The 15,747-nt window shown below is 34.9% G+C and overlaps 1 protein-coding gene across 13 annotated transcripts in view; it reads left to right on the top strand.

Moving 5' to 3' along the window:
• CDH18 (cadherin 18) overlaps window positions 1–15,747 on the top strand; it is a 513,966-nt gene that overhangs the window by 445,432 nt on the left and 52,787 nt on the right. For 11 of the 13 annotated variants that reach the window (XM_030500750.1, XM_030500758.1, XM_030500767.1 and 8 more), the window contains 2 exons: window positions 1,036–1,203; window positions 13,082–13,269. In XM_030500750.1, the coding sequence (XP_030356610.1) occupies window positions 1,036–1,203; window positions 13,082–13,269 (356 nt within the window). Of the gene's footprint in view, window positions 1–1,035; window positions 1,204–1,799; window positions 2,372–3,052; window positions 3,220–13,081; window positions 13,270–15,747 lie in introns of those variants that run through there. The other 2 variants (XM_030500825.1, XM_030500815.1) reach the window with 2 other exon arrangements.

Here is a 15,747-nt window from a genome sequence, read left to right as displayed (position 1 = left end):
TGTTGGCCTTGTTTGATGCAAGGGCACTTTGCCAGCTCATGTCCAATTTGAGAACCCCCTAGGTCCTTTTCTGAAAAGCTGGTTCTCAGCTACTCTGTCCACAGCATTTACTGGTTCCCTGGCACAGGACTTGACATTTCCCTTTATTGAACTCCATGAGGTTTCTGTCAGTTTGTGATCAGAGAAAGTAGCGGGGCCTAATTTGCAGGCATCATCATAAATGAAAAATCACCCATAACTGAAACTGAGCTCACAGACTTGACTGTTCCTCCTTTGTTGTAATCTTTGCTTCTGCATGTGTAATTGACTAAATGTTAAAAACAATTCTGATGGTGATGGATAAAAATTAATAGAATTTTAGGATCACTTAGTTTTGGTTTTCTCTTTGTATTGTAATAAAAACAATAGTAGCTTATCTTCCACTTTACAGACAAGTATTAGGTACGTCGCACTTATGAACGTAAATGTAGGTGATTGATTGACATGTATCAAATAAGAAAGTATAGGTTTTTGAGATTTGACAAATAAGAAAGTTTAGCTTTTGGGCAGTTTCAAGAGGTATGTCATATTTTAATTTAGAAATTAACTTCTCTTAAAAAGGAATTTGTGTCTTCTTCAGTGGGCTAAGAGTTCCCATTCGTTAATGTTAAGTAGCTCTTTAATCAGTTATAATCTATGAGAAAACACTGGAATTTTGGAAATATACCTTCTTGTTAGGAATGTTGTATTTGGATTAATTATATTATTTTAGTTGGTGTAACATATATGATTTTAATTTTGTCATATCCTCAAACAAGTTGATTGTTCAGCAGCATCTGACATTGCTTTTTTTTATATACATACATATTTACATACATATATGTAAGACACAGACAACTAAACTGGCTTACTTCAATTTTAGAAAAGCTTTGTGCTTCCAGAAAATCTGCCATGATCCACTTTTCCTGAAAAGAAAGGTTATGCACAGCCTTTCCTCTTGTTCAAACAAACTAACCCTGATCTTTCTTTTGTTTGTTTGTTTTCTTTCCATCACAGGAGTCATCAGGACTGCCTTGCACAACATGGACAGGGAAGCCAGAGAGCATTATTCCGTTGTCATTCAAGCCAAAGATATGGCTGGGCAGGTCGGAGGGCTGTCAGGGTCAACAACTGTAAATATCACACTCACTGATGTCAACGACAATCCACCCAGGTTTCCTCAGAGTATGTACAGTTTCAGCATATAACTGATTTGAAAATCGTGTTGATTTTCAGTGAAATAAGAAGATGTTTGTGAAATCCAGTTGGTATTCAAATTCATGGGGAGAAGGCAACTTGGGAAGTGTTTGTGTTCACCAATATTTTTTCAGTTTTTCAGTGTTTTCAGATGAAACACAGAGACGGCATAGCTAGAATATTGAAACCAGTGAAGATTTCTTTCAGTTAAACACTGAGTAAGAGATAGGTAATGAAGGAATACTCTTGTCATATATGGGTTATTCTGCAGTCCTTTTTGAATGTATTTTTCAATAAGTGTGTGATTTTGATCCCACAATTAAATGGCATTGTTCCCATGATAGACAACAACAAAAGGTAGCACGTTAAAAGATTTAATCCAGCACAGCATGCCTTTGGCTGCTTCCATACACATCTATCTGTTTTGGTTTTATTTTGTTTCTTTCTCTATACTTTACAGATGGTCAGAACCTAAGCTGTTTCTCACTGTTGTTGAGCTGCGGGACAGGTCTGCTTGTATCCTAGTTAAATTAATTGTTGATGTTGATGTCAAACTGAAATGTTCTCACTTGCATATATGAAAAGTATATGCTGGGATAATTTTAGAATATCCTAATACGACCACTACTAGGAAGTTCATTTCTGTCCAGCTCACTGGGTGCACATTGATTTGACACAGCAGCTGGAGTCTTGTAGCAATTCTGAATTCAGCTGACAATTTATTTAGAAGTCTTCTGGAATGTAATTTTATTTTCCTTTGTAGATTGGCTAAAGGCCAATAAGAATATTGTAATCTGGACTCAGACATTGCATGAGCCCTTGTAGAACATAACGAACTGGTAGCTATAGGTACATCCCCCGAGAAATGCATTGCACTGTTTGAATGAGAAGATTTATAAACAATAACAGAGATCACAAAGCTCCAGGAAAAAAAAAAGTCTCCCCGGTGATAAACATTATGTAAAATCTGGACAAGCAGTAAGAAGGCTCATTAAAAGTTTTATAAAAATGAATATTTTTTCTGTTCCTCACAAAGACATAAAAATAAAGCCTTTGAAACACAGCCTTAAATAAAGCGTATTTGGTTTTATGTTCCACAGAATTGTCATTGCATCCATCACTATATAATTCTTCCTAAGTATTGGAAAGGCAAAAGGTAAGGCATATCTTTGAACAAATACAGCATCTAAAATAGTTAAAGTAGAAAAAATATCCTATGTTTCTTGCCAACTCAGAGACAAATGGATCCCTAAATATCAGTTTTCAAGAACTGGCCTCTTTTGTTTTGAATTTAAAGTTTTGGATATTAAACTGACAGGCAGAAATGTACATTGGCACAACTCTTTATTTGTATTAATATTTTTTCAGAAATGGAAGAAATGTAAAATGTTAAAGTTACATTCTATACATTTGAAGGGATTCTAATAACTGCAAAAATTAACATTGAAAACTACAAAACATCATTTCACATTTAATTAGTACTCATTTAACAAAGCAAAATTAAAAAGATGTATTTTAACACGTATCATTTTAACAGAAACTATTAATCCTAGAAAAAGACCTGTAGAGTACAAACATTTGCTTTATCTTTCCTTACGCAGGATTGCCGCAGTTATGACTGTAACATTGCTTTTTTACTCCTTTTCAATGAGTGTAATTAAACCCTTTGCAAAGGAATGGTAGCTATATGTTAGTAATACGGAACAAAAGTATAGATGATCTAAAATAGGCCACGTTAGCATCATGAAGTAATCTAATAATATATGAGTATTGCAGTAATAGAAATAACTTCATTATTTATTTTTCTTCTCTTTTCTTTGTATGCCATGATTTTCAGTTAAATTTCTCTTCAATTTCCTGATTAGACGGAATGCTAAATGAGACTTACTGAGGCTTATCACATTCAGAATTGAATTCAAGGGAAGTGCTAACCAAAACTGCATATATCAAGTGTATAACCCTGGGGACAGGCTGAGCCTTAGCCAAACTGCAGACTTTCTTTTGGTTAGTTACGTTTTCTCCGTTACCATACTTGCGAGTTTTGAATCTGACTCTAACTGTATGGGTACTTGACTTGAGAACATGCTGGGAAGCACATCTGATTGATGCTTTTATTATTTGTTTTATTTAGAAATATGCTTTATTCTATATATTTAAAAGATCATAGTGTTCTGGCTTTGATCGATTAGTGTTCATTAGAGACACATATGGAGTATGGTATACAGGATTTGTCCCCCTTAAAAAACTCTTCAAAAATCTATTTAAAACTTAGAGGTTTTAAATATATCTGCTTAAATGAATTTACTTTGGGTATTTTTCCTGTACTCATTCTAAATACAGGTGACTTTCAAAGAAATTACCAACAGAAGAACTACACTTTTCCAAAATATCAAAAACTCTAGGAGGAAGGATACGAAGCATTACTGCATAATTTTATCAGTCTTATGGTAGCAGTTCTGAAATACATTATAATAATAATCTCTGGAATAGGAAACAGCTGAAAAATTCTGCTTGCCAAACATAGTAGTATGTCTCAGAAGTCGCAAGGGGTTGTGAATTCAGCAGGAGAATAACCTGAAACCTCAAATGCATTTTGCCTATCAATTACTTAAGTGCATCTTGTACAATACTGATTTCTTTTTTCTTCATCAGTGCATATTTCCTTTCTTTGGAGAGTCCAGTTATAAATGAACTATCTATTTAATGTAAGCTGGCAGACAATGCTCTGCCTGGGAAGGTTTTTGCTTTTCAATAATCAGTATCTCTCAGTTCATGTTAGTTTTATCACTGATGGATCTACTTAGTTGATGACTGAGGGCCCTAATTTCATAGTCATAAATGTATTTCAGTAATCTGATAGAAAATGTTCTATCTACTGATGACACTTTTATCAGCCTTGAGTTACATAAGAATGTTCTGTATAGTTTTCTTCCATTAATTCTCTTTGGTCTTGTTTAAAATGAATAGATTCTGCATGTTTTGCTTTGTTGATGAATAGATTCTGATTGCATCAAGAGCATCACACTAGGCAGAAGCTTCCACTGACATGTTTTATACATCGAGTGCTAACGATTATACTCCGGACAGTGTGTAGAAGATCTTTAGTTATTGTGTGTAGGGTCTAATTTTACAAGGAGATGATTGCCCTGGTACTCCATTTGTAGATTTTGGTACTTGATACATCTCAGTTCTTCAGAATAAAGCAGAATTTAAATACAAGTCATAGTTTAAAACATTTTTTTTAAAGCTTTATTGTTGAGGCTTGGTTGTTTCATGGCAGTATATAGACAAAGTGTGAAATTATGTATATTCGTAATTAGTTTGGCCTCACTTTTTACAATGTCATTGTATGAAAAGTACACAGCCATGTTTAAATATGAATGTTGTATGAGGATATTCCAGTTAGTTCTGAAAATATAAGCTCACAACCCAGAAGTAGTCATTAGCTCTGTTCTGTGCCAGTGAGGTATCTACTATCCAGCCTTGTTCATATAACTCATTAGCTAATTCAGTGCTGTTCATTTTCTTTCAGAATTTATACTCCAATAAGGTCCTTTCTGTATTCCCAGTCTCACATAGTACATCCAGTTCCTATGATTCCCATACATGACTGTGAGCATCTTCTCACTCGCTACTGCCATGCACTGTAAGACTGTCCCATCCTCCTGTGGTGACTAGTCCACAGCTGTCTGCCTACTGATAGATCACTTGGCTGCTGCCAAATGAGGTGAAAGTGGAAATTTCACTGATTTTCTTTTAGCAGGTCCTTCTTTTCTATTCAACCAGTAATTGTTAAGAGGCTTGTAGAATCATGTCTTTGAGGCCTTTGCCCTTGTATTAGATTTGCCTGAAATCAGTCAGGGTTTAAAAGTAACTGGAAACTATTGAATTAAAATGATTACAGAAATCATGTATCCTCAGGAAACTAATTTAAAACAAAACAGGAAAAAGACATGATAACTGGTTTGGCTTAAGATTGCTAACATCTGGTCAACTGCTCCTTTGTAAATGAGATTTTGTTCATATTTAGTAACCTAGTTTCCTGTTTATTGTGATATGTTGATGATGAGTCCAGCAATGATCCAGTGGCAGGGAATATTACAGAGCATTTATTTCTGGAAATTGTTTACATTTAAATGCTGCTAATTTATTAAGTTTTTTTTAATATAATGAGAAGAATGGCTTTTTTGTATTTCACACTAGAACAATTATTACCTTTGTGACTACAAGCAATAATATAATGTAAAGGGAAAATGTATTGCAATCGAATAGTCTCAAGAATCTGATACTGTTAAAGAGATGCTTAGGTCTTTTAGTAAGACCTTAAATCAGGGAAGAGGGGCATGTGGAAAAGTTGGATTAAAGCCAGATTTGTACAGAACACTAATATTTTCTTCAGAAGATATATTCCTGCATACACCTTTATTCCGTTTCTTCAAAATTGAAGTTACCATCCTGGAAATTTTGTTTTATTCTAATGTTTCTCATACCTGTGTTCCACTAGTAAGTTTTTTGTACTACTGATTGTTTCTGCATGTGCTCCACAATTTAGGATATGCAGTTTACATAACTTATTTATATTTAAATATTATATTTAAATAAATTGCAGTTTATGTATTACCAACAGTTTTTGTCATATGTGTTCCAGGATGTCTAAATAAATATAGATTATAATATTCTTTGGTTATTTTTTCCAGCTGTAAGATGTAAGTAGGACCATTCTTCCTTCCTAGCTGTTAGGCAAAGTCAGCTTCAGAAAGGAACTCCTTCCGGAAATTATTAGACAGGATGAGCCTGGTGTGTATATTCAGTCTACTAAAATGAGTAACATATATGCACATCCAGGGGAAATGCCAGGAAATCAGATATTTCTGGGTGATGAGGAAATACAGCAGCCTATGTTAATATATTTTATATCCAAAACAGGTATTACTTAAACATTAAATGTAGCTGGGTTTTAGTACTGTTGTGAAATTGAGTCAGCATAACGAGATTTAAAGAGTAGACTCTGATGAGAAAATTTAAGGGCTGTTCAAAGAGAATTCCTTTTGCTCTGTAAAACACTCTAGTTAATACTGAGAGTTTTCTGCAAAACTGAATTCTTGGCCAGAATGCTAGTGTCAGCTAACTTGAGACATAACGATTAATCCAGAACATTTTAGCATATTTTTAGGAAATCTTAAATAACAGGGGAACCTTCATATAAAAAAAAGACATAGAGATAAATACTCATAACATAGAAATTCTAGCTGTTAGTGTTGAGATGTAACCAGTATTTCAGTATAGACTTTTAAAATTAAAATGGTATCCACATAAATCAGATCTTAGTTATTTGTGTAAGGAAAGGTAGGAAGATTTTCTTTAGTTAAGAATATTGTTGGGGCTGTGTTTAAGGTTACCATTTCTGTCAATTTTCAGAACATGAGTTTCCCTCTGACTGTGACAGCCAGGAGCGCATGTAAAGGCAAAAATATGCCATTGTATGCTTGTATTACCTGGTGAAGGTGTGTGACTTAAATGTGTCAGACCAAGAGACAAGAGCTGTTAAGTCTTAGGCATAAGAGAAGTATGGTGCTTTTTTGGTTCTCCAGAAGTATTTAGAATCACCTGCCTAGCACGGCTGCTGCGCAAGGACAACAGGTTGTTTAAAAAGCAGCTAGCATCAGTAATGTCCTCAGGAAATATAATGGTAAAAGGGACAAGCCTCAGTGATCTGAAGATTTCTCTTATGCTGTATATTTCTAACATACTAGAATCAGTCATTCATCTATGGTATGCCTAAAGAGAGGGACATGTGAGATGAGGAATACATTACTTAAGAGATGATGATGTTAAGTACCAAGGAGAGTTAAGAGATAGGAAGTGTATGTATCTTTGAGTGCCTGCTTGCAAAGACTGGAAAATATTGTGTAAAATGATTTGTTTAATCGTCTTCTATTTATTTCTGAGAAGATTAATATGTCCTAATATTTGCACAGTATTTGAAGTTAGAGTGACCAGATTGTTTCATTTATCACTGAAATCTGATGTAAGTTGTTTGATGGCATTTGATCACATAACAAGTCTCATGATACTGTGTTTCCTGAGCAGAATAGGCGTGATTCCCATAATCACATTTTAACTATAAAAATTAAAGGAAGTAAATGTAATAATTTTCAAGAATATTTAAATACCTGATTTAAATACTCTCCTTAAACAACAATTCACTACAATAAAACTTGATCACAGAATTTTTTACAGAATTCAAATATAAGTGGAGGCTGGGAGGAGCAAAAATGTACTTATGTTGAAGTCCAACTAAATATTTGTAGAAAATATATGTTCTGTATACTAAGCTTTAATGCCAGCTATGTGCATGAATTTTACTCCTAACAGTAGGATGGGGTCTAGAAGTGGGGTTTATTTCACTGAATTGGGTATTGTTTATGAGGATTTTTATATACAAGGTAGATTATTCATTACATGTATCAGACATATCAAAATCATCCTGACATACTCTAGGTAGAAAAAAATATTTTTTTTTTTTTTTTTTTATAAGGGTTCTGAATGAAGCAGTAATGGTTTGGGGAATGAGGAGGTTTGTTTTGTTTTTTTACTGAGTGGTAATTGGGAGCAGGACCACACCATTTTAAGGTTGGCTCTTCAGAACTGCCTTCATTTTCATGGCCTTCGTAAAGCTAAACCCCAGTGGGAGCACAGTCCTAGCTGTGCTAATGCCAGGGGAAAGCGAACAACCAACAAAACCAAACACAGTCCAAATGGAGCATATCCATTTCACAGGTGCTGCTATTGCTCTCTGCTGACCCAAGCCCCCAAGCTCTCTGCTGTGGTCCCCTTTAAATGGCATAGAACATGCTCAACACAGCTCTAGAGACTGCTACAGATCCCACCCAACCATTAAGTTGCTCATTAGTGATGATTATGAAGTGTATATATTGGTTTTCCCATTAAATTTGCATAAAAAATGTGTATTTGGGTACTGAATCTGAAAACACAGGAAACCCAGTTTTTTTTCTGTTTCTGCTTTTAACCATGAATGACATAAACTTCACACTTTTTACAGGAAGTCAGAATACTTTTGATCTCTGAGAATGTCAGAATGTTCTCAGGTACTTTTCTGTCATATTTGTGAATAAGAAACAACTTGACTTACACTTCAAATATTCTTAGAAAGTGCAAAAATGTTGGGGTTTTGGTAGGGAAGAAGAATACGCCAAACACATCTTTAAAAATTTCTTCCTTAGTTTAGCTGTATGAAAGGGATGTTATTGTCAAAAAGAATATTGAGAAATAAAGAAATATAAAATTGAGCTGCTGAAATCATAAAAGTTACTGTATTCATGATGTTGATGTATTAAAATTGTTTTTATTAGATTAAAAATAAGCATAGTAAAGAAAGATGTAACAAATGTCTAAGACATACTTCAAGAAATGGACTTCCAAAAAATTACAGTCTCAAAAGAGAAATCCAGAATAACATATTACATGTAGTGAAAACAAGCAGCTTCATGAATGAAGAATAACTGTAGTAGAAAGCTGCCAAGCAAGTCTGAGCACTGTTGTCATGGTTTAAGCCCAGCCAGTATCTCAGAACCACACAGCCGCTTGCTCACTCCCCGCTATTCTTCCTCCCCCTGCTCCTGGAGGGATGTGGAGGAGAATCAAAAGATTTTAACTAACTCCCATGGGCTGAGATAAGAACAGTCCAGTAACTAAGGTATAATACAAAACCACTACTGCTACCACCAATAAAAATAATGATAAGGGAAATAAAAAGGGGAGAGAATACAATTGCTCACGACCCGCTGACCGATACCCAGCCCAACCCGAGCAGCGATCTGGGCCTTCCGGGTAACTCCCCCCAGTTTATATACTGGGCATGACATGCTGTGGTACGGAATACCCCTTTGGCTGGTTTGGGTCAGGTGTCCTGTCTCTGCTTCCTCCCACCTTCCTGTGCCTCTCCTCCCTGGCAGAGCATGAGACTGAAAACTCCTTGATCAGAGTAAGCAACACTTAGCAACAACTCAAAATGTTGGTATGTTATCAGCATTGTTCTTGGGCTAAAGTCAAAAACACAGCACAGCACCAGCTACCAAGAAAGGGAAAAATGACTGCTACAGCTGAACCCAGGACAGCTGTCCACAGCTGGAGCTGCACTTCAGTTTTATCAAAGATGGCTGGCAGTGAAATGTGAGACATAACTTTGTGAATACCAGAAACATACATTCATGTGAGATCTCTGACCCAAAGCCCTGCTTAAAGCAGGTCCAGTTAGATCATGTTGATAAGGGACTTGCCAACTTTTGAAAGGTCCTTTTCAGGTCCTTTTCTGCAGAGCTGCTTTACAGGTGGTTGGCCCTGAGCATGTACTGGTGAATGGCATTATTCCTCCCTTAGTGCCGTCACTGAACACTGTGAGGTGTCCATCAGACCATTTCTCCAGCCTGTCCAGGTTGCTTTGAAGAGCAGCCCTGCTGCTCACTTAATGCAATACAATCTATCATTCTGGTCATTAATTAAAACGTTAAATAGTTTTGGCCACACTTTTGATTCCTGAACAACTACTATTAATTGGTTACCAGTTGAATTTTGTGCTCATAGTCATTAGACTCTGAGCCTGGCTCACTTTCTATTTATTCTCCATATCTTACCAGTTTAGCACATGATTGAGTATTTAGCTAGTTGTAGGTTCAGACAAACTTTCTTCACATAGCACTTTGATATCCATTTAGGATATGGTGGTATTTTATGTTAAGGCAATCAGTTGCTGTGTTTGTCAGTTTGCTAGTAGATAGACAAAGGCATCAGTGGACAAGCTGTGGTGTATGAATTAATGCATCTGTTGGTTCATCAGCAAGCAGTATTTATCCTCATGTTACTAAAACTATACGTTGGATAAACAAATAACAAGGAGGCCAAATATTTACTTTTTTCTCTATTAGTTCAGTATTATGCCTCTCCTCTCTTCCTTTGTTAAGTAAGGTAATTCCTACTGTTCTAGAGGACATTATAACCTATAAAAGTAAGTAAAAATTATCAACAAAATAGGTGAATGAATAAAGTGAATAACATTCATATTGAGTTGTATTAAATACTGTCATGCTTTTTTTGAGAGAGAATCAGAGAAATTGCTTTTTTGAGTAAACACAGCATTATAGGTTGCCTGTAGACTAATTGAGGCGAGAAGTTGTTCTACAGATCAATAAATTGTTTCTGTACTACAATGATGGGTAAGCCATATAGTTTATTGAAAGAAAGGTGAAGATCACTTATATGTATTTCAACAGTGTTTCAGTTAGCGTAAAATCCTGCAAAGTGGTATGACTATCCTATGCAGTATCCTATACAGTACGTTAACTGGAAAAGAGTATTAATTGGTGGGCTAAGTGAATGCATCTGAGTGGATGTTGACATAGAATTGGGAACCAAATCAACTGTTACAGAATCTTTATCCATAAGCCACTGAGCAGTTTCTCTAGAATAATTTAGAGCATCTCCAAGACTGAAATTTCTGTTTTACAACAGCTCCTGGAAGGCTGCAATGCTGGGAGTGTAGGAGTAACCTGTTCAACTTGGGCAGATTTGGTGGAACAGATTTGATACAAAATTGGTACCTGATCCTCAGGGCTCCTAACTTCACAAACAGTTTTTAGTGTTGAGAGAGACTTATAGCTTACAAAAAAGAATCATGAATTTGCAGTATGCACATCCCCCATTTTTTTTAATGTCCTATCAAAATTTATTCAATGCACAAGGAAATGTTCAACTGAGCCTTTAGTTGGTTCCTCTACTTTCCAGTAATAAAGTTTACAACAATTTAATCTTTAGGAAGAACATCTACAATTTCCACCTCTAGTCTAAATGAATGTCTGTAATACATTTTATATAACCTTCATGTTGCTGAACTTTATGTGTTTGTTGTTTTTAGATTGTGCTGTTTGTAATTATCTAATTAGCTCATGTCTGTATGAGACATTTTTGTCTGTGTGAAGCAGTGGTAAAATACTCATTGAGAGACATTTCTGACCTTATGATCTAAGAGTTTTTATTTTTTAACAGTTTTCATTCCATCCATTTAAAAAAAAACTAAAAAAAAACCAAAAAAAAAAAAACCCAAAACCAAAAACCAAAACCATTTTGGGTTTACAAATACTGACAGATAATTAATGAGTAATTTCAGATATTTGTTTTACTTGAAGTTTTAGTATTTCAGAATGTTCAAAGCTGGTATCGGTAAGATGATTTCTGAAACAGATGGCTAACACTTGGGGTGTGATCATAAAGCAGAGTGTAGTGTCATGTGGATATATTTGAAGTAGCTTGACTATTTGGAAGTGTCTAATTAGTTCACCCTATCATATGGGTTATATCACTTCCAATTCCTGAAGTGGCTTGATTATATAACATGTTCTTTGTGGCCTCTACATAACATACTCGCTATGGCTTCAACCTTTTCCTTTTTCGAATGCATTAGTCAGAGCAAAAGTGTCAAAAGACCACATTTCACATTCATTTTAACAATAAGTAAATTCCCAAAAGAATCTCATTCCATCATTATAATCTTACGTATCAAATAAAGCAACCAGTAATATGAAAGTGTCAGTTGACATCATCTGTAAGTATAAAAAATTGCAACAGAAAACAGAGCATTTATTTGGAAATTTATGAAGATGGCTTTTTTATGCATATGAAATAATGACATCAAAGAATTAACTCTGTGTTGCAATTGCCTCAACTACTAAGCAATTTTTCTGTTACATTAGTGTTGGTATTTTCTTTTTTGCATAACAAATTATACTTTTTATTGTTCTGCTGGTCATTTGTTCTTCCCCTTGGGATTTCCCTAATGCATGGTAACTTACTTTTCATCTTCCTAAGAAACCTCCCTTTCAGTTTGGACTAATTAAGTTTACTGCACTTATCTATACTTCTCATGCTACTATTTGTTTATTATTATTATGCACTAGTATTACAAAACCAACTCAAGGCTATAAATAGACTTAAGAACCATTGCGTGAAGAAATGAACAAATTTGTAATAAAATCTTCCACTTACTAACAGGTGTCTAAAGTTACCTTTAGTGGTAACATTGATTTCCTCTGCATCTGCAACATCTGTAGATTCATAATTTCTTCAATCTATCTAACAAATAGTGGTTTTTCTGCCATAATGCAGATTTAATCTCGGAATTCAATACAGATTTTGCCTTTCTACATGCTTATCGAGGGCACCGCTGCCATCATGCTAGCCTGTTTTAACTCGGCAAAATGTAACATGTTAGCCTTGATCTATCTTCTGGCCCGCTGTCCTGCACCTCAGTGTTGTAGTATTGCACTGGGGATCACAGAAGGTCTAAGAGGAACATAGAAGAAACTCTGTACAGAGTTTCAGAAGATACGTAATAACAGAAGTTATTTTGCTCTATTTTCTGTGTTGGTGTTTGGCCTGTGATGTAAACTGTGCAGACCGCTGGGGAGGGATTTGAATGGGGGGTTGTTTGGCAGGGGGAGTTTTGCATCTATTAAATGGGTATTCTCCTTTTCAGTGCTGATAGGTTTCCAGCATCCCTGTTGTGTTACTGGCATTATTGGAGAAAAATTCTTTTTGTTGTCTTTCTGGCCTAGTTTCCGTCAGAAATTGAGGTTTATTTAATCAGATTCTGTCTGTTTGCCACATTTTTCTTCTTGTGGTACCTTTTCGTCCCCCAGATTTAGTCCAAAAGGAGAGAGACAGTTAAGAAAATCAGCTTTCAAAAAATATTTTTTCTAATGATTAAACAAACAGGTTAAAACGCATAACGATTCTCTAATTCAGTTTGGCTACAAAATATCCAAACTATTGTGTTGGTTTTTCTCCCCCTCAGAACATTATCAACTGTATGTTCCTGAATCAGCTCAAGTCGGATCAGCAGTTGGCAAAATCAAAGCGAATGATGCAGACACTGGTTCAAATGCAGACATGAAGTACACAATTATAAATGGTGATGGCTCTGGGGTGTTCTCTGTATCTACTGACAAAGAAACAAGGGAAGGAATTATTTCCCTGAAGAAGGTAAGCAATAGACTTTGAAAGTTCCCTGTGTATGTAGCTAAAATATAATGATAAATGCTGAATAAGCAAATACTATGACGAAAATACTGTGTAATCCTGTTGAACTGTGAATTTCAGCAGTGTAAGCTTCTTCACATTGCTTCTGGAGACACTTTAAATCTTTGCAGATAAGGCAGGGAGAAAATAAATTCAATGATGAAAGAAACAGTTATTTAAATCTTTTGTGCTTTTTGAATAGACATATCTAATATTTATAATAAGCTAAATATTACTGAATTTTTTGTTAAGATAGTTTAGTTCTTCTCTATGATGGTTTTGCCCTTTAAATTTCTTTGAAAGAAGTAAAATTTGGCTGAAAGTTGTACTGTTGTCCCCAAACTGCATGACTCTTGACATAAAAAACTTATCTGCGGCAACAAATGTATCATTCAGTTTTCATAGATGGTTATTCTTTGACTTACATGACAGCTGGCTTCTAAATTGTCCAGTGCTCTGCACTGTATAATGTAAATACTGGCTTGCTTATAAAGACTCAAAATGTAACTGGTCAAGCCATCACACAGGTATCATTTTTATGAATTTCCTACATTTATCCAAGTCTATTTGAACTATTAATTTTAATGCACAAATCTAACTCCATAGATAATTTCATCTTCATATTAAGTCCCCCAAACTGAGTTCGTATTAACATTTCCCTGAGTTTCTGCCAACTTAGCTAATACTCTATGCTTAGATTGAAGTTTACATTTATAATAACCCAGGGAAATGGGTTATTATATTTAAGTACTGCTTTTTAAAAATCCTTTCCAACAAAAGGAAATTACTTCTTGATTTCAGTTTTCACTTGAGCTAACAGACATCAGTTAGCAATTCTTACATGGATTTGTTGTTAGTGAGTTTTATAGGCATCAATTAGATCCATACGGCCTAACAAATAGAAGCGAATTTGTATTCGTATTTGGTACGAATTTGGTAACATGTATTCTGGGTCTGATTAATGGTAGGAGCAATGAAAACCGGAGAAAATGTAGGAAAAGAGAATAAATAAAAACTGTCATAAGGAGTGCTGGGTTTTTCACTTCTGGATAGATATGTATGTATTTATGGTTTTATTTAACATTTTTTAAAATATTTTGTAAGTGAAGGAAATTAGATTTTTCAAATTCATAATGATTTTAAAATTATTTCTATCTCTGCCAGTATCTTAAAAAGTTTTAATTCAGTGTCATTTATAAAGGTTGCATAGTACCCCGCTGCTTCAGCTACATGAAAGTAAACTGTCTTTTTTATACCACTGAACTTATTTTCTGGTGGTGTTGAGGTAGCTAATGCCATAATCTTGTTTCTTCTTTAAAATGAGCACTGTTCTCTGTTTAAAAGTTCATTGTGACTGTTGTTCATTAAATATAACATTTATGCATATACTGGACATGAAGCGGAAAGGAAGAATTTGGAACAAAATGAGAGTCCACAGGTAAAAACGTGTAAAAATAATATTTCTTACTGATTCTGGCAGACAAAATAGCTTTAGAGAAATTTTCACTGTGTTTTAGAATATGACAAAAGCATATGTTGCCTGTTCTTATACATACACATGACAGTGATTTGAGTCATTTTCCCATCAAGGCAAGAAGGGGTGTATTTTGCTTAGGTAATACTCTATTTCAGTTGACCAGAAATTCAGTACTTAAAGTTCGTAGATTCCTTGGAGAAGTTATAATATCCCTTTGTACAGTACAGAAAGGTGATCTCATTTTTTAAATTCTTTTTTTTCACTCAGATCTTGTATGCAGTTTAATAAATATTTTATATACTGTGCGCTGTATATAATTTTATATATATACTTATAGATTATATAAATTACTTTTCATTTAGATTGAGTTTGAAGCTGAATTAGTTTGATAGCATACCTGAAGCAGATAATCTCCACTAAAAATATAATTAATTTTGTTTCATATATCACATGCCAGTACCTTCTGTAACAGTAGAAGAGAATGACTTGTCCTCTAATACTTCCCTAGAAGAATGTATACTAGGCACATCAGAAAAGCCAGAAATAAATACATTGTTGTGTCTGAAGATCTTAAGTCCTCCTCAAACCTTTTGAAATTTCACTTACTTGAGGTTCTGACACAAAAATAAAATTTCTCAGGGCCTTCATGCTAGGCTGTTCAACAGGCATGCAAAGTCTGTGAGTACTGGAAGAAATCTTTTCTAGTCTTATTCTGGGCTGACCCAAAATGTCCAGTACTTTCATTATCTTCCCTATTAACAAGCCCTGTGGAGCCACCCTTCAGTCTCAAAGATCCTGCCACAAAGGGTTGATTGCAAACTGTCATGAAGGATTTCTCCTTTGCCTCATGCAGTTCTGTCTTTGAGTGGGAGAGTCAATAGAATCATAGAACAGTTTGGGTTGGAAAGGACCTTAAAGATCATTTAGTTTTAACACCCCTGCCAGTGTCAGGGACACCTTCCACT

The sequence above is a fragment of the Strigops habroptila genome, chromosome 1 (assembly GCF_004027225.2).
Source record: "Strigops habroptila isolate Jane chromosome 1, bStrHab1.2.pri, whole genome shotgun sequence".
In the NCBI taxonomy this organism is placed as follows: domain Eukaryota; kingdom Metazoa; phylum Chordata; class Aves; order Psittaciformes; family Psittacidae; genus Strigops; species Strigops habroptila.
This window is presented reverse-complemented; position numbering and strand designations above follow the sequence as displayed.